General features: G+C 46.7%; 1 protein-coding gene across 2 annotated transcripts in view; it reads left to right on the top strand.

The window, feature by feature from the left end:
* The window catches only part of LOC147622360 (uncharacterized), a 149,022-nt gene that overhangs the window by 34,086 nt on the left and 96,072 nt on the right, over positions 1 to 18,864 (top strand). For both annotated transcript variants that reach the window (XM_086823470.1, XM_086823472.1), the window contains exons 6-7: positions 3,000 to 3,061; positions 3,207 to 3,412. In XM_086823470.1, coding sequence (XP_086679596.1) covers positions 3,000 to 3,061; positions 3,207 to 3,412 — 268 coding nt within the window. The remainder of the gene's footprint in view (positions 1 to 2,999; positions 3,062 to 3,206; positions 3,413 to 18,864) is intronic.

Genomic DNA, 18,864 nt, shown 5'->3' on the forward strand with positions numbered 1-18,864 from the left:
ATGCATGTGACACTATCTCACTGGGGTGATACAAAAGTGTCCATGGAAACTCATCATGGAATACTAAAAACATAGAAACATGAGAGCAGCATCAGCTCCGAGTAGATGGTATACCACTCTCTAAAATATCAAGCATGGGGCTAATGAGAGAGAAAGAAAGAAAGAAAGAAAGCTGTATTAACGTCTACTAGAGGCCGAACTCGACCTATGAGACAAATCAATGTACTTCTGTCAATGTCTTCTGGATGTCCAGAAAAAAAAGGACAAAATGAACATGAAGTAAACTATGAAAGTACTGAGCTAGTGGGGGGGTGTGATGGATGGAGCACTACTACTAGAGGCTCAGTATGCAACCTATATGTGCAGGGTTTACAAGAATGCAATGCAGATTTGTCTAGCTCCAACCAGTACCATAATGGGGGTGTAATATGTGATACATAGGCGATGGCGAGGCAAAAATACCTCGGAGCATGATCTCCAGGTGTGAGTGTAAGTGAGCTAGCCGCTCCTGGATATGGTGTTGATGTCGAGCCCGTATCTTTGTGATCTCCCTCTGATGTGGTCTGGGAGTTTGGTAGCCTGGTGCTCTTGGTCTCCATCTGGCTCGGAGGTCCACAGCGCGCTGAACTGTAACCCCCTCCTGTGTTAGAATAGGCACTGGGATAGATCTCTGGGAGAAATCAGTGAGCTGGAGCTGTCGCCCACCTCTCCCTGTGGTATGAGTCTGTAGCAGTGTCTCTCTGTGGTGCTGTCTCTAGCAAGAACTGGCCAAATCTATGGTGGTCTGCGGACTCCATGATCTGGCGGAGTGAGGGATGTCCACTGAAGATGGTGGTGTATCTCTCTCTAATGACACTATATGCTGTGCCTCTGCATACATGAGTGACAAGATAGAGACTACATATAGAGAAAAAGAGGCTACAAGAGAGAGATTGATGGTGGACAGGAGTGACAAGATAGAGTCTACATATAGAGAAAAAGAGGCTACATGGGTGGAAGGAGTAGGCCAATGATGCACAAGGTGGGGGAGAAGACTAATGCAAGTCCTGGGCATACTGGGTTCAGCGCATAACAACATAAAATCAAGTAGCTTATGTTTGGGCTTGTGCGTGTAGGCGTCAGCACATAATAAAAGGAGAAAGGCAGCAAGGGTGTGCGAGTTGGAGCATAGTGGAAAAATGCGCGTAAGGAGAAGAGAGAAGCGTGCCCTCATTAGTTCTGATCGTACATGGAATTGAGTGCAGTAGTAGGTCAGTTGGCACACAGCTGGTGACAAGGGTTTGTGGAACACAGGTTTAATGAAAATCCGTGTGCATGCAGGGCATGTTTCAGGTTATGAAGTTGGTGTGCTTGGAGATATGAGAGATGATTGTGGTGATGTGCATAGGGCTTAGATTTTGTGACCAGCAGCATATGGGGGGAGAAGGTTAGCACGTGTATTTCTGTGGGGTTGGGTTTCAAGTTTGGAGATATTTCTTATGTGGATCAGGAATGAACGGAGGTAGTTAGATATTCATGGGGATTATTAAAAGGCAACGTTTTTGGCCCAAGCTTTTGAAGGACTTACACAAATATTGTCTTGAAATGCAATCAAGCGGGCACTTGTTTTTTCATGCTTTGGTGAGAAGGATGTGCTTTGGTGAGCACTGACACAAATATTGTCTGATGTGTTGCGGCTTGAATTGCAATCAAGCGGGCACTTGTTTTTTTGTGCTTTGGTGAGAAGGTTCAAGATAAATGAGAATGAGAAAGAAGATCAAGGGGATGGAACACAATGAGGAGTCAATCATTGAATTTCAAAGGTGATATGAACGTTTCAGGAAGAATATGAAGGTTTGCTTAATGATGTAGACTCTCGTGTTTGTAATAAGTATTTTGGATTATTTTTTGAACGACAATCATCATTGTGATGAGAATGCGGATGAGATGGGTGGAAAATTATGAACTGGCCATGATGCATAGGTGGAGGGTCATGATGGAAGTGAGACAAGATGAAGATTAGGGGGTGGGTGATGGGTTGTCTCTACTATACAGCAATAGTGTATAGATTGTAAGGTTTTCTGCTGTGTATGGAGTATAGGATTGTTGGCTACGTATGGAATATGGTGGAATTCAATTTGATGGCTGTCTTTTTCTCTCTCATCTCCACCTATGCTGAAATCCATTAATCAAAGTGTGCTGCATTAATCTTAATTTTCTTTTTACTCTAGTTTAAAGAATCCCCACCACCAAGTTGAAATATCTTCCACTCCAGTCACGGGGTACGCTAGCAACATAAGAGAGAGTATCAAAAGTGAGCAGCATGATAGCAGTTGAGTTTTGTACTTCATTGGACATCATCATACTAAGCTATGAGTAAGTGGTACTGTTGTAGGTGTAATGATCCTGTTTTTGGCTGTGTACAAAAGTCGAGAGTGAGGGTGTCTGTGTATTGAGTCCATTACTTGGTTGAGGGAGATTGAGCAGCTTGACTGTGGTGGCCCCTGGCCCCTTTCTTAAATTAATCTCTTCTTATATATAGCATATTACCAGAGTAGAACCTACTTTTTTGCATTCTTGCTTGTGGATGGCTGCCTTACCACTGATACAGTTACATGGACATACTGTAACACTTTGGGTCTCATAGACCCTTCGGTTGTTTTTAGAGGTTAATATAACTTTCTTTCTACCATTGGGTGAACACATTGTAGTGGTTGAGCATCATTACCATCATGACAGTACGTGCAACTACCACCACCATTATGTGTAACCGAATATTCCACCATCACTGTATGCAAATACCACCACTACGGTGTGCAAGCTTACACCACTGTTCTGTGCCACTTGTACTTGTACTCCACTCTACTGCATCACGGCACCTAATTTGAGAGACTAGCCCATGCATTGACACCAGGAATATAGAAGCTGTTTACTCCATAGGGATTTTTGGACATTGCCTGCATGCACAAGGCCAGAAGGGTTCATCTGGCATTATTAATCTCCCCAATGCAAATGTGCAGGTGAGAGAGCAGAGGTTGCAATCCGGCTGATTGAGGTTTGCAATGAGGCAGTGATGAAAATAGTAAGTACTGTGGTTTCAGCTTCACTGCTCTCATCTCATGGGCACACCCTGTTTCATGTAGTTGTAGATGATATGTCTCCATGCTTCTCTTCCTTAAGGAGCTTGTGAATTCTATTAAAGCTTTGTTTTTCTTTCCAATGGCTAGGTATTTGCCGTGATCCTAGTCACTCCTGTAGGAGTTGCATCCTTGATTGCTAAGACAATCTTAAACGCTTGCAGCATTGGCCTTCTGCTCAAGTCCTTGGGCTTGTACATTGTAACGGTTCTGAGTGGTCTATTGATCCATTCTGTAGTTATCCTTCCCTTTACGGTGTTTCTCCTTTCACGACAAAACCCCATTCGAGTCTTCAGGTCTGTGATCAAATTTTTCAAATTTTTTGCTACTTTATAATGGCACAGTTGGAGTACAAGATTTTAATTCAATTGGTTGTGCCAAGTAACAATTGCCATCACATTTGAAGTCTAGTTTAGAATTCATTACCACTTTGAATACGGGACAATGCCTGCTAACACTGCTATATTTTTTGGCAATCTTGCACGCAGTTGGGCTTAGGTGCTCAGCCCCGTCTAAATCTTTGGTTTCAACAGCAAGGAAAGCACAAAGTAGTCCACTTCTTGTGCTTGCTCTAGCTCGATTCTGCAGTGGGCCACCCCTTGATTAGGGCTACTTCAGGGTGGAGTTCAACTTCCCTGAGTGTGCTGACTGCCCTTTTGCAGAGCTTTTAACTAGACTTAAACTCACAGCTCTCTGCATGGGATTGCATGTTTGAGTCTGTTTCTTCTGGAGCAATCTGAGAGAGTACCACAAGGTTATCTTCTGCAGGTGGTGGCATTGCCCAACACCACTGCGTAGACATTGGAATGCATGGTAGGATTCCTACCACTTAACCTTTTGTCCCCAGCCTGAAGTCACTCCTTGGAAATTTTCCATCCCCTTCTGGGACATCTCAACGTTTCCCTAGCAGGTGGAGTTTATGGAGTGCCCAAGGCAGTGTTTTGCATTTCACAGGATGGGTCATCTAGTGAAAGAGAGTGCTGTCAGCAACGGCAGAGACTTTCCCAGCACCAACCTGATTGTCTAGCAAGTGAACCCACACCCACTTTCCTTCTTCGCAACCATGGGAGGAGTGATAGTTCACAGAGATCAGACAGGTAGTGCCGCTGGTGGAGATAGACGGAAGCAGAAACAGAGGAGTGGCAGAGCAGACTGACTTGGCCGAGGTTACTGCCTTGGCCGCAGCTAGTGACCCTCAGCACCTGATGCATGGCAGGGATGAACCCTTGGTGGCACCGCAGGCTGGGACACCCACTACATCTTTTGTCACATGTACCCTGCATTGTGGTGCTATGTGACACTGGCTCAGCATTTGCTGTAACATTAGCATTAATACCATTTTTAGGATTATTTGTCGTATGCCGTCACCTGTGGCCCCATTGTGAGCCCTAGTCCGGGGCACGAGCTACGTAGGATAGTCTCCCAAGCCTTAGAGAGTCTGCATATGTCGGTCCTCTTACCGACTTGGAGAATTCATCATATAGTGCGCATAGGTGTCAATCTTAGCATTATGTATTGCATTAGAAATCATCAAGTAGGGGCATGTGCACATGGGCCAGCCCATATGTCACCCCATGATGGGGGTTTGCCATGTATGTGTTGTTAGACACCATATACCACCCCCAAGCATGCTGTCGGCAGCTTGATAGGGCTCATATCCAAGCATGGCAACCCAAATGCCAGTCGGCCAGGATACCAGCAGTTGGGTAGCAGCCTCGACGCCACGTGTGAAAAGAAATAGCATTTAATGCTGTATTTTACTTAGTCGTGGGCTGGAAAATAGGCCGACAACAGCATATTCACCACCGACCAGCAGAAAGAATATCTATATAAGGCGCCTCCTGGTCTCTTGGCGTAGATAAAGAGAATGTGTGTGCTTGAGATCCCTCAGGATTCTTGGAGCATGCAATCAGCCTCAAGCACTCCGTGCTTCAGCCCAAGGCAGCATAGATCCTCTCATCTTCAACCAGCATATGTGCATATCCTCAATAGTCCTGGATTTGCATAAGTGGCTTCATAGAGTCTTCTATAGTGCTATTGGTTCAGCATATGGTTTTGCGTGCGTTCGGTCTTCCTCGTCCTTGCCTTCGGCAGTCCACAGTCATCATTATCATCATTGTACAAAGTTCTCCAAAGTAATACAAGCAAATATTCTTGCTTGCAGGGGGGGTGGGGGTGTGTGCTTCAGTGGGTAATTGGGACCCCATCTGGTGTCAACTCTCATCTTCTCTCCCTCTACTCTTTCTCTCGTAAAGTAAAGTGGATTGCATAAACTCACAGGTTTAAAGAAGGCTTGAGGTCGACAAACTCTCTCTAGTACTAACATACTCTAACAAAGTTATCATGTTAGCGCAACAGTTGGGGATATCCGAGGAGCATAAATTGAAACAATTCATTAGGGGGTTGGATACAAACATTAGGTTCACTATGCATAATTTTGAGCCATAGTCGTATGATGGAGCCCTTACTCGCTCAGAATGAGGAAATGATGCTGAACGGAGGTAAGACTAAGAAGATCCAGGTTAGCTCCAAACTCCACAGCAGCCATCACCTAACAGTCATCATCCCAGCAGGGAAGGGAGCTCAGAACAGCAAGGATACAAAGAAAGATTCCCAGAGCACCTCAGGAGGCAAGAAAGACGGGAAATTCAAGACTAAGAAGACACTTGAGAAAAAGGCCATGGAGGGCATTACTGGTGGATATCTCCGACCAGAAAAGCAAGTGTGGTATAAGGGGCTGCCACAATGTGGGGCATGGTAAGAAAGATTGTACCAAGTGGCAGGCTGCACAAGCCTCCAAGACCTCTGCCTCCACACTAGCCACCGCTACAGCTTCATGCACACCTCCCACATCGGCTACTGATGCTGTCCAACTCTTACCTGCCTTAAACGCAGTACCAACCGTGGTATTTGACGATAAGCAAGAGGGTGAGGTTGAGGGGCAAAAGAAAGCCCTCATTGTGCTTATGGACAGTGAAGAGACAAGAGTTCATTGTTCTCTTCGATATGGGCAGCTCAGAGGATGCCATTTCTCCTTAGTTGGCTAAAAAGATGAGTCATACACTTGTACCCCATCATCTGGACGTAGACGGGTTCAGACTTGGTCTTCATACTCACATTTCCCAGAAGCTCAATAGCTTGAATTCAAGCTTCAGAAGGCCACATTTCAGCGGGACTTCATTGTCTGTCTCATATCTTTTGGGGTGTGATATGATTCTCGACATTCAATGGTTTAGGGAGTATGCACCCATTCCTGTTTGGAGGTAGATACTTTTACAATTGTTGATGGTGTTCCTCAGCTTGTCTTAATTCGCGCGGATAGGAGCATTCTCAACATTCCACTCATCTCCCATATCCAGGCCCAAAGAGCCATCAAAAAAGGAGTCGAATGTGTTTTGATATATGTCCATAGCCAGTAGTCTGCTGTTTAGCCAACAACCCCTTTGAAGCAAAGGATGGAAGGTTGCCTAGCACAGTTTCAAGATATTATGCTAAAGGGTTATCTTCCACCTTAGCTCCCACCCAGCTGCTCTAAGGATCATCGCATTGAGTTGGTCCATGGGACATAACCGCTCAGTAAGTTCCCCCATCGCCTTTCTAAGACATTGGAGTGCGAACTCGAGCGGTAGCTTTCCTAGTTACTCATCCTCGCCTTTTGCTGCATCTATTTTATTTGTGTAAAAGAAAGACAAGTCCGCACGATTATGCGTGGACTATAGGGCACTCACTAGGCTCATAGTCAGAAACTTGTTTCCAATGCCCAACATTGAGTATATTCTTGAACAGCTCAATGGTGCTAAGTTCTTTATGAAGATAGATCTATCATCTTTACGGCTAACATTCCTAGTTACTCCGAGCTGGATTTATCCAGCCCTCATCCTCGCCTTTTGCTGCATCTATTTTATTTGTGTAAAAGAAAGACAAGTCCGCACGATTATGCGTGGAGTATAGGGCACTCACTAGGCTCATAGTCAGAAACTTGTTTCCAATGCCCAAGATTGAGTATATTCTTGAACGACTCAATGGTGCTAAGTTCTTTTTGAAGATAGATCTATCATCTTGATGGCTAACATTCCAAAAACAGAACGCGGCCACTACAAGTTTGTGGTGATGCCATTCGGACTCATCAATGCACCAACGACGTTTAACAAGATGATGTCTAGGGTTTTTGTGGAGCTCAGGAACGTGTGTGTTCATCTTTTTAGATGATGGAACATGTGTGTTCATCTTTTTAGATGATATACTCATCTTTTCTACAACTATAGAGTAGCATGAGCGGGATGTTGAAAAGGTCTTGCAACTATTGCGAGCCAATGAGCTCTATATTAATGTAAAAAAGAGCGAATTTGGAGTAGTGGAAATCCACTATCTGGGATATGTCGTCATTGTAGACGGGATTAACCTTGATCCTGAAAAGGTTAGGGAAATTCTTGAATGGGGTGTTCCCAAGAATGCTTAGGAGATCCGTTCTTTTGTTGGTCTCCGTCAAACATACAATTCCGACATGGATAAATTTTCAGACCTTGCAGCACCTCTTATGGACTTGCTCAAGGGCGTGAAGACACGTTGGCAGAAAGTGTCCGTTATGGGAAAAGTACTCGAGGCATTCTATGCAAGAAGAAAGTTGTCTCTGAGTCTCTGGTTCTCAAGTTGGCTTCATGGATGATCCTTTTAAGATGATTACCAATGCCAACAATTTAGCCATAGGAGTCCTCCAGTAGGAAGGGCATCCAATGACTTATTATAGTTGGAAATTGGATGATGCAGAGAAGAATTATTGAGTATATGACAAATAGTTATTGGGGGTGATGATGGCTCTTAAGCATTGGAAACCTTTCCTTTAGGGGAGGGGATTCACACTTGAGACAGATCATCAGGCACTTAAATGGCTGCAAACTATGCCTAGTGCCCAATGGAGTGACAGACAAGCGAGGTGGAGTTAGATCTTCCAAGAGTTTGGAGGTATGATTGAATACATCCCTGGCAAGAATAACCGTGTTGCCGATGCTCTAAGTTGCAAAGGTACCATTCAGACTCTGCAGGAATCAAAAGTGCTCAAAATACACCAAGAAAAGATTCAGATAGTATGAAGATTCATTGAATTTTGGGACTCAGTATAGAATCGGCTATGCATACTAAGGGAAAAGTGATAGGCACTTCTTCACGATGCTCATGACTCTCTTGTCGGAGGTCATCGCGGTATCAACAATACATTGAAGAAGTTAGAGCGTTCATTTCATTGGCCAAAAATGAGAAGGAATGTCTATCAACATGTCTAATCATGTCAGATTTGCCAAAAGGTGAAGGTTCGTTATATGAAGCAGGTAGGGTTGCTATAGCCTTTGCTAGTTCCAGAAGGACTTTCCAAGATATCAGCATGGATTGTTTAGGACCCTTCCAAAAGCATTTGGATCTAAGAACACACAATGCATGTTGTTTGTTGATCGATTTTGTAAGTTTTGCATGCTCATTCCGTGCAAGCAAACGGCCAAAATAGAAGATATCACTCGCTTGTTTCTTTGCCTTCAGTATCCCATATGTGGTTTGCCAAGGACAATTACATTTGACCCAAAGTTTACTTCAAATTTCTGGAGAGCATTATTCGACAACTTTGGAACCAAGTTCCAGTTGTCCAGCGCATTTCATCCTCAGACAGATGGCCAGACATAAATATATAATCAGCTGGCATTTGATGTTTTCAAGTCGTATTGCCATGATCAGTAGTCGAAGTGGGAGCATTATCTTCCTTTGGTACATGCAATCCTAAATGATACTCACTCATCTAGTATTAGTTGGACTCCTTATGAGGTAGCATTTGGCCGCCGTTTCTCATCACTTCTTATGAGGATGGTGTTACCTTCCTTGGAGGCCAACAAGACCACATAAACATTTTCTGAAATCACTGAGTTAGTAAAGAAGCGCCTTGCCAAAGCTCATGAAGCATACACTAGGCAAGCCAACAAGTCTTGAAGAGATGTCAACTACAAAGAAGGGGATTGGGTGTATCTCTGAATTTTGAAGCAAAGATTGAAGCAAGTGGGCAAGCGTTGTCCCAAGCTCTCGTTTCGAAGCTTTGGTCGTTTCCCAATCATCCAAAAACTGAGTGATGCCTCCATGAAGCTAAGCTACTTGACAGTTGGACTATTGTTTCTCGCCGATTTCCCTCTCGGTGAAACGGCAAGACAACAGTCTGAAGTAACATACCAGTCAGGCAATGCCGTGGGAGGTGAGTAGCCACCCGCTAGAGCTTTTGGATTCGAACACCATCTCTAGAGTGGTCGTGGGACACTCAGAACACCGCTCCGCTTTAGAACTCCACACACTCTCACTCTGCTCTTACTCCCTCTCACATGTTTATTAAAACAGAGACAACACACTCTTATTCAACATATTACAGAGAGTAACACAGAGACATAATGAATGGAAACATTGCTCTTTGTTTACTGGATTACTTCCGGAATCATTGCAGAATCATTATAGAGCAACTGCTCAACACAGAGACTACTACTTCCTTAGGACTATGACCATGTTTTATGAAACCAGCCTTCAGTAGAAACCAAAGTGCGGTAGACTAGCAGTCACCCAAACACAGCTGTAAATCAACAAATAGGACAAACAAAAGGGAGCTAGAGTGCTCCTACACAAAACCGACGACACCTATTGGCCCCAAAGCTTGGCGCCCCTTTCGGTATTTCTTTATTCACATTCAATGGAAGAGTTCAACTAAATACATCATGGCCATACATGGCTTAAACATATGCATGTCCAAACTGTTAGTCCTCTTGTCCTCTTAGCATAGAGGTTTCACACAGACCTGTGCCCAAAACTCCACACTGTTATTCACCTCTAATCAGCCAAGATAGTACATCTACGAGGCCTTGAATACGCATCCAACTGGCCCATGCACATAGCCAAAAACACAGCCATACATCAGCCCGTAAACTCTTCCAAAAACATGCTTGGTGTGCTCTTGTTTCTGCCCTCTTAGGCTGCAAATCCCTCCTCTCACAAGGGACCAGGAGGGACAATCTTGGACAACCCACGAGCCGGAAGGAAGAGGAGTTTTAACCTGTGCGCGTCTTACACCGCCCACAAGCCTGTAAAAAGAGAGAGAGAAATCAATAGTCGGTTGTCTTTGTCCAGCAACGCTGATCCCTCCCCTGTTTCTCTTGCAACCTGTCACCCTCCATGAGAGAGAGAAAGAAAGAAAGAAAGATATATTAAGCGTCTACTAAAGACCCAATGGGCCTATGAGACCAAAGTGATACAATAATGTTCATGGCATATCTCATCATGGAATGGAAAATAAAAACAGAAAGAAAACATAAACATAGCTATCTCACTGGGGTGATACAAAACTGTCCATGGAAACTCATCATGGAATTTTAAGAACATAAAAACATGGGAGCAACATCAGCTCCGAGTAGATGGTATACCACTCTCCAAAATGTCAAGCATGTGGCTGATGAGTATGGCCGAGAGGTCTCCCTCAGCTATGTCATGTGGAAAGGTAGCTCGATGGCGGTGGAGCATGTCCTGGATTTGAAGCTGATGAGGTGATCATGGCCGACGGGGGGGTCGAGGGCGTCGAGCACGTTGGAGTGCAGAGGCTCAGTCCAAGGTAACTCCTCTCGGGTGAGGTAGGTCCAGAGTAGCTCGTGGAGGGTTCACAAGATCCACTATGTCGGTGTCCTGCACCTCCTGGGTCTGGAAGAAACTGGTGATGGTTGGCTGGCGAGGGAGGGGGCGGGGTGTTTGGGGTTGAGGCTCTCTCAAGAAGGTGTCCCTGTGTCTGTGGAGCTCAAGCAAGAAGAGGCCCAGGCAACGCTGGTCCTGGAAGTCAATGATCGTGGAGAGTGGACCGAATCCCTCACGAAATAAACAGTGAAATCTCCTGCGGATCTCATAGTATACTGGGCAGCGGCATATGTAATGCGCCTCCGTCTCAACCTCTGTGTGGCATAGTTGGCAGATCCTCTCCTCTGTTGCCATATATATAGGCAGTGATGTGTGTGAACACACTTAGGACCGCTGGGGCACTTTTTCCCTCTTTAGGAGGTTTTTTCCCCCGGCTTGTATATACGCCCATCCTTCTAGGGCTAACTTATCTTTGTACATTGACACAATCTAATACATTGTGTGTTGTGTGCATTCTTACTTCTTCTTCTCCAAGCTTGGTGTGCTTTCCTGCAACCCTAATTCCAACAATTGGTATCAGAGCAGGCATCGGCTCCCAGGGCTACGCCGCTAGCATCCTCCGACTCACGTTCTTGAGCTTTCACGAGCCCTTGCGGGTCCCTATACTCTGCAGATTGATCCGTAGGGCTTCGCGTTCTCAGAAATTGCATCTGAGGTCGTTTCGGGCTCCGTTTTTGCATTTCAAGTTCTGCACAGGTGTTTTCGTCATTTTGTGCAAAAATTTCGACAGTACAGTTTTCTGCAAAACAGGCATACGTATTCTATTGTGGACCGTGCTACATAGTACGAGTTGTTTTCTGTTCAGTCTTTGCTTCATTACAGGTAGCTTTTGCATCAGTTTCAGTCAGTGGCCATGGCTGATAACAGCAATGATGTATTTCGCATGTTGTCTGCTGATGACAAATTGGATGGAGACAGCAACTACCCACTTTGGGCATACATGATGCAGCATGTTCTGGTTGCAAAAGGAGTGTGGAACATTGTGCAGGGTATGGATGTACGTCCAGGTTCTATGGATGTAGGATCTGTTGAGGATGTTGCAGGTTCTAGCAGCTCTACTGTTGCTGCTGTTTTACCCACTGCTGAACAAGCTCGTTGGGATGGTAAAGATGCGCAGGCTCATGCCTTGATTGCACTTTCTGTCAAACGTAACATCACTCCACATATTCGTTCAGCTAAAACAGCAAAACAGGCTTGGGATATTCTAGCTGGTTTGTATGCAGGTCGTAACGAGGCAAAAATCTCTTACCTGCGTAAAGAGCTAGAATCGAAGATTATGCAGGAAGATGATGACATGAATGTTTTTCTTGTTGAGATTAAAGATCTCAAGGAACAGTTGATTTCTGTAGGTGAGATTATTCCTGATCATTCTCTTGTGCAGACTGTTCTTGATGCTTTACCTGAGTCATATCAGACTTTTGCTTCCATGTGGAGACTTATTACTGAGGACAAACCTGATGTTGTCAAGTATGATACTTTAGTCAACAAGCTTTTGCAAGAAGCGCAGTCCAGGCAAAACAGGGCTAGACAGCGTGCAGTTGATCAGGCATTTGTTGTTGCCCAGCAGAGAAGAAGTGGTAAGGCAGTCCCTTCCACTGTTTCTTCTTCTATTAGTAGGTCTGCAACTTCTTCTCCTTCCACAGGTAGCAACAATAGGTCTGAGAAAACTCTTGATAAAGGTAAGAAAAAGATCAGGTGCAACTATTGTAAGGCAACTGATCATGTCATTAAGAATTGCCCTAAGCTAAAGGCTAAAGAAGCAAAGAAGAAAGAGTCAAATGCAGCCACAATAGCGGATGCTTCTACAAATGCAGATTATGCAAATGTTGTGCAGGATACAGAATGGGCGTTTAGCGTGTATTGCCAGTATGACCATGCATGTTTGGCAGTTTTTGTTGACTCTGATGTATGGTATTTTGACAGTGGTGCTACAAAGCACATTACCTCGCATCGTGATATGTTCACTTGTCTTGAGGCTGTCCCTAATGGGAATACTGTCACATGTGCCAATAATGCTTCTTACCTAGTGAAGGGCGTTGGTAAAATTATACTTACTGCTGCAAATGGCAGCGCTTTCACACTTTCAGATGCTTTGTATGTGCTAGGGATAAAGAAGAATCTATTGTCTGTCTCTGCGCTTGCTAGATTTGGATTTGTAGTCAAATTTGTGGATGACAGATGTACTGTTCATGATTTGACTTCTGGTGATACGATCATTGCATCTGGCACTTGTTTCGTGGGCTGTATAGGCTCAATTCTTATGACAAGTGTGTGGAAGATTTAGCAAATGCAGTTTCTGATGAAAAGGCAGTTTCAGATGCAAAACTATGGCATGCTCGTTTTGGTCATCTGAACTTTGTTAGTTTGTTGCGTTTGCAGAAATTTGATATGGTTGCTTCATTGCTCCCTCTTGAGGCACCATTAAAACATGTTTGTGAAGGCTGTATTTTGGGCAAAATGCAGCGTTCTGTGTTTCCAAAGGATGGTTCTGTGCGGGCCACTCGCAAATTGCAACTTGTACATAGTGATGTATGTGGACCTATGCAAACTCTGTCATTTGGTAAACACTTGTACTTCGTGACTTTCATTGATGATTACTCAAGGCATACATGGGTATATCCACTGAAGGCAAAGTCCGAAGTGTTTTTGTGCTTCAAACAGTTTTTGCTTATGGTTGAAAATGTATCCAATTGTACTGTGGGCACCCTCCGTTCTGATCGAGGGGGGGAGTACATGTCTAAAGAGTTTGATGCATTTCTGGCTAGTCGTGGGATAAAACACCAATGTACAGTGCCGTATACCCCTCAGCAAAATGTTATTGCTGAGAGGAAAAACAGGTCACTTATGGAGATAGCACGATGTATGGTCAAGAGCCAAGCTTTTCCACATGCGTTTTGGCTTGAGGCTGTCATGTGTGCTGCATATGTACTCAACAGGTGTCCCACTAAGGCCTTGCAGTCTATTACTCCATACGAAGCTTGGCATGGCAGGAAGCCTTCTATTGGTCACTTGCGTGTCTTTGGTTGCTTGGCCTATGCTTTAGTGCCTGTGCAACAACGTAAAAAATTGGATGATAAGGCTGTCAAATGCATTTTTGTTTGTTACAGTGCTGAGAGCAAGGGTTATAGATTGTATCATCCGCAGTCAAAGCGTATCTTGATTAGTCGAGATGTTGTTTTTGTGGAAGATGCTGTGCAGCCTTTGTTATCATGTACCAAAGAGACAGGTGTGAGCTCACGAGATGTATTTGATATGTTGTTGCCTCTGTTTACAGGTGGGAATTCAAATGTAAGTCCTAATGAGGCAAATATTCAGCCTATACAGATTTCAAACGACATCATAGATCAGCCTATTTCTGATGCAGATTTACAGGATGTAATTCATGAGGATAGGGCTGAAAATGAGCAGGCTAGAGATATGCCTAAATGGCTGGTGCAAACCTTGCGTGATAGTAAAATTGATGCACCTATGTCTAGTCGTACTCATTCAGGTTTTCAGCATGCCTCTTATGCATCAGATTGTTATGCTTTGGCTGTGTCTAGTATGTGTGAAGAGGAAGAACCTTTTTCATTTGATGAGGCACAAAAATCAGAAAATTGGTTGGCTGCAATGCAAAGTGAATACGATGCTATAATGAAGAATGGTACATGGTCTTTGTGTGATTTGCCTATTGGTAAAAAGGTCATTGGATGTAAGTGGGTTTTTAAGTTGAAACGAAAGCCAGATGGCGGTGTTGATCGCTATAAGGCTAGACTTGTTGCAAAGGGTTATGCTCAAGAAAAGGGCATTGATTTTGATGAGACCTTTGCTCCCACTTGTCGTATGACTACCATTCGTAGCATTTGTGCATTGGCAGCTCATAATGGTTGGAATGTACATCAGTTGGACATAAAGACTGCGTTCTTGAATGGAGATTTGCATGAGGAGGTGTATGTATCGCAGCCTCGTGGTTTTGTTCAAAGAGGGCAGGAAAACAAAGTGTGCAGGTTGGAAAAGGCTTTGTATGGTTTAAAGCAAGCTCCACGAGCTTGGTATGAAAAGATACATGCATATTTGACTGTACATGGTTTTTAGAATAGTCCAACAGAAAGCACTTTGTATGTTAAATTTGTGGATGATGTACATCTAATCATTGCTCTCTATGTCGATGACATGCTGCTCACAGGACCAAATGAGAGTCATATTGCTGATTTTAAGGCTGATTTGAATGCCTCTTTTGAGATGTCAGATTTGGGACATTTGGATCATTATTTGGGGATTCAATTTAAGCTGTGTGATGAAGGTATTGCTTTGTGTCAGACAAAGTATATTGAGACATTGTTGCAGAGATTTGGCCTTGAAGACTGCAAGCCTATTGCTACTCCAATGGAGACAGGTCTGAAGTTGAGTCTTCATGATGCTGGAGATCACTTTGATGTCAACAGTCACACTCTATCACACAGCTGTTGGTTGCCTCATTTATGTATGCATTACGAGGCCGGACATTCAGTTTGCAGTCTCACAGGTGAGCAGGTTTATGCATAGCCCAGGGTCTCAGCATTGGAAGGCAGTTAAACGTATCTTTCGCTACTTGAGTGGCACCATACATCTTGGGTTGTTTTATCCCAAGGGGGGATCGTTGCCTCCAGATTTACATGCTTTTTCGGACTCAGATTGGGCTGGTTGCTATGACACTAGAGTGTCCACAAGTGGTTTTTGTTTCATGCTCGGTAGCTCATGCATATCTTGGTTGAGCAGGAAGCAACCTACTGTGGCCACTTCTAGTTGTGAAGCTGAGTACAGGGCAGCTTTCACAGCTATGGTTGAGTGTGTGTGGCTCAGACGGTTTATGGCTGACTTGGGTGTTGGACAGGAGTCTGCCACCACTATCTACACTGACAGTCAGAGCGCATTGGCAGTTGCGAGAAACCTAGTTTTTCATGCTCACACAAAGCACATTGAGGTGCATTATCACTATGTCAGGGAGATACTCTTAGCAGGAGAGATCAACTTGGCCTGTGTGTCAACACAGGACAACCTCGCCGATCTTTTCACAAAGGCGCTTCCTCGTGAGAAGTTCGAAGCTTTCCGCAAAGCTTTGGGCTTGCTCCCCTTTGTAGACTGATCTACTTCGGATTGGCAGCGAGTTGAGAGACCCCAGGTCATGATGTTCTCCCGTATGATCCGCAACAAACCATCAATCCCACACCAGATTATCCAGGCAGAGTTTGCTGCAACCTCGATGGTAGCGGACCCACTCTTCCAGACAGTCACATACCTCCATCACATCAATCACATGGATCCCCACAGGTACCCGAGCCTTGCCCTAGAGTCCTCCAGACAGCGAGCACTTGAGGGGCACTCTTGAGTATGGTATGCACTAGTTTCCACTTGGTTCTCAGTTTATGGGCTCTGCATGGACCGCCTACCTCCCCTTCAGTAATGTTTGGACTCCCCTTTTCTCCGGCTGACTCACGAGGATACCAACTGGGTTATCCGGTCAGATCTTCTCAGCCTCTATACACATTGCACATGGATCACACCTCCAGAGCTCCCCATGAAGATGCACTTCTACAGAGATCACTTCCTCACACTCACTGAGGATGGATTCATCCAGCAGCCGGGCTACTTGAGTGTTCACATGTCCCATGCCATGTGGATTGCGATTTGATGCTTTACTGTGCCACATTTGATGGTTGGATTCAGCTGAGTTTTATTGGTGTCTTTTGTCAGAGCTACCTCAAGTCTTGAGAAGCCGTTGTGAATCAGATTTTTTGAGATCTGCTGGCTGAAGCCTTCGCTCCCTCACCCTGCTCGAGCTGCCGCCTGCTCGCACCCCCCCTCCCCGCCCTCGTGACTTAGCCTCTCCCCGCCTGCTCGCACCCCCCCCTCCGCGCCCCTGTGTGTCTCGCGCCCTCCGCCCTTCCTTTTCTCGCCCGTCGCCCCTTGCCCGCCTGCCCCAATCTCATTCGCGCTCCCCGCTCCCCCCCTTCCTCTGCGTCCCGCCCCCCCTGCTGGCCCCCGCCCTCCCCCCCCTTGCGCGCTTTCCCCACCCCCCCTTTCCTTCCCCGCTGCCCCCTCCCTTCTCCGCCTTTGCCTTTCGTTCCCCACTCCCCCCCCCCCCCCCCCCCTTGCGCGCTCTCCCCGCCCCCCCTTTCGTTCCCCGCTGCCCCTCCCCCCTTTCGTTCCCCCGCCCTCCCCCCCTTGCGCGCTTTCCCCGTCCCCCCTTTCGTTCCCCGCTCCCCCCCCCTTTTTTTTTTAAATAAATAAATAAAAATAAAAATAAATTTCGCCCCCCTCTGTCTTCCGCCCCTTCCCCTCTGTCTTCCGCCTCTTCCCCTCTGTTTTTTCCGCCCTTCCCTCTCCTCCCCTCCCCGCTCTGTTTTCTTGTGCAGCTTGGCTCTTGCAGGACCCCCCGTTTATCACTTCGCCCTCGACTCAGCTTCAGACTCTGATGGAGGCTCCTCCCGCCCCACCTCAGAGGGACTCTTCCGCAGCCCCCTCGCCCGCCCCCGAGGATACCCCCATCAGGCTTTCTCTTTCGCCAGAAGAGGAAGCGAGCCTCAGAGGTGGAACGCCTCCAGGCACATTCCACCATCTGCCGTATAGTTGGCACCCGCCCCAGCAGAGGGGAGATCCGGGATCTTCTCCAGGCCCGCCTTCTTGCAGATGTGGGCAAGATCCTGGACGTTCAGTTACTGGGTCGCGGACACTACCAGATTGAGTTCGAGACAGCCCGGAGCGTGGCCCAGGTCCTAGCCATGAGTCCCCTTGACATCAGGGGCGCTCGGGCCTTCTTCAGACCTTGGCAGCATGGTTTCGACCCAACAGCGGCCGAGCAGGGAGAGCGCCTATTCCATGTTACAGTTTGCTTTCCTGGACTTCGTCGTCGCGAGTACCTTCCGCTCCTTTCTAGGATAGGATCATTGGTGGGCTCGGTGCTTGAGACTAGCCCCACAGCAACTTCAGTGGTGGCTAGAGCAGCTGGCCTGCCTTCGGTCAGAGTTTTGGTTCCTGACATCTCCTCCCTTCCGAAGGTCATTCAATTACCTAGGATAGGGGGGGGATGGATCGATCAGAGAGTGGAGTTTTCGGGGCTCCCGAACCAGTGTTTTATATGTAGGCAGGTCGGCCACCTGGCCAAGGCCTGCCCTCGCAGGAGACCCGCAGGCAGCGTCTGGGACACCTGCTCAGCCCAGAGAGACCTCGGATTGGCAGCCTGGACAGGGGCGCCGTAGAGGGAGACAGCCACAGCAGCATGCCCAGAGACCGACGCAGCAGCAGTCACAGCCTCAGCATCACTGGGTTCGAGTGAGGAACAGCTTTGCTCCCCTCCAGGAGGAGACCCGAGCGCAGACTGAGGATCAGGAGATGCCAGCACCCCCTCCTTCGCCCCCCACCCCCCCCCTCCCCCTCCCCCTCCCCCTCCCCCGTCCCCCCCTCCCGCCTCGCTTCCACCTTCGCCTCCTCCCGTTCCCGCTCCCGCTTTTTCAGCGGCTCCTTCCCCACCCCTTCTCCCCCCCCCTCCTCCCCCTCCGCTCGCCTCCGCTCCCCGGGAGGCACTGGCAGTTCCCTGGCGCTCACCTGCAGTCCGGCGGGCACTGAGCACAGACCTTGCTCGAGCACCGCAGAGGAGACCTACCATGCCGATTCGTGCTTCACGGATATCCTCTATCCGCAGTCGGCTGAGTAGTCTCGACACTAGATAGCGCTCGGAGGCTTTCGACTACTCCTTCACATGCCTTTTTGGAGCAAAGGGCCCCCATGAGCCAGCACCCATCAGAGTTCATGTGGTGATACCTCCGGCTTGAGAGGAGGAGGCACTTGATTTAGCGGTGGCCTTCTCCTTCCCTCTTTGCGGCACTAGCGACCGGGAGTGGACTCTGGATCTCGCTCTTAGTATGTTGAAGACTCAGGCAGTTGAGTTTTCTCACCATGTGAGCGATTTGGAGATGACAGATGTGATAGGCCGACTCTGGGAGTTGGCACATTTCTTTGATACCGGGAGTGCGGATGCCTCCTGGATTCGACATTTTGTGGTTCGCATAGTGGCAGACCTAGCACGAGACCC

Source organism: Cibotium barometz, chromosome 29, assembly GCF_041138505.1.
Source record: "Cibotium barometz isolate CiBa-2024 chromosome 29, ASM4113850v1, whole genome shotgun sequence".
NCBI lineage: Eukaryota > Viridiplantae > Streptophyta > Polypodiopsida > Cyatheales > Cibotiaceae > Cibotium > Cibotium barometz.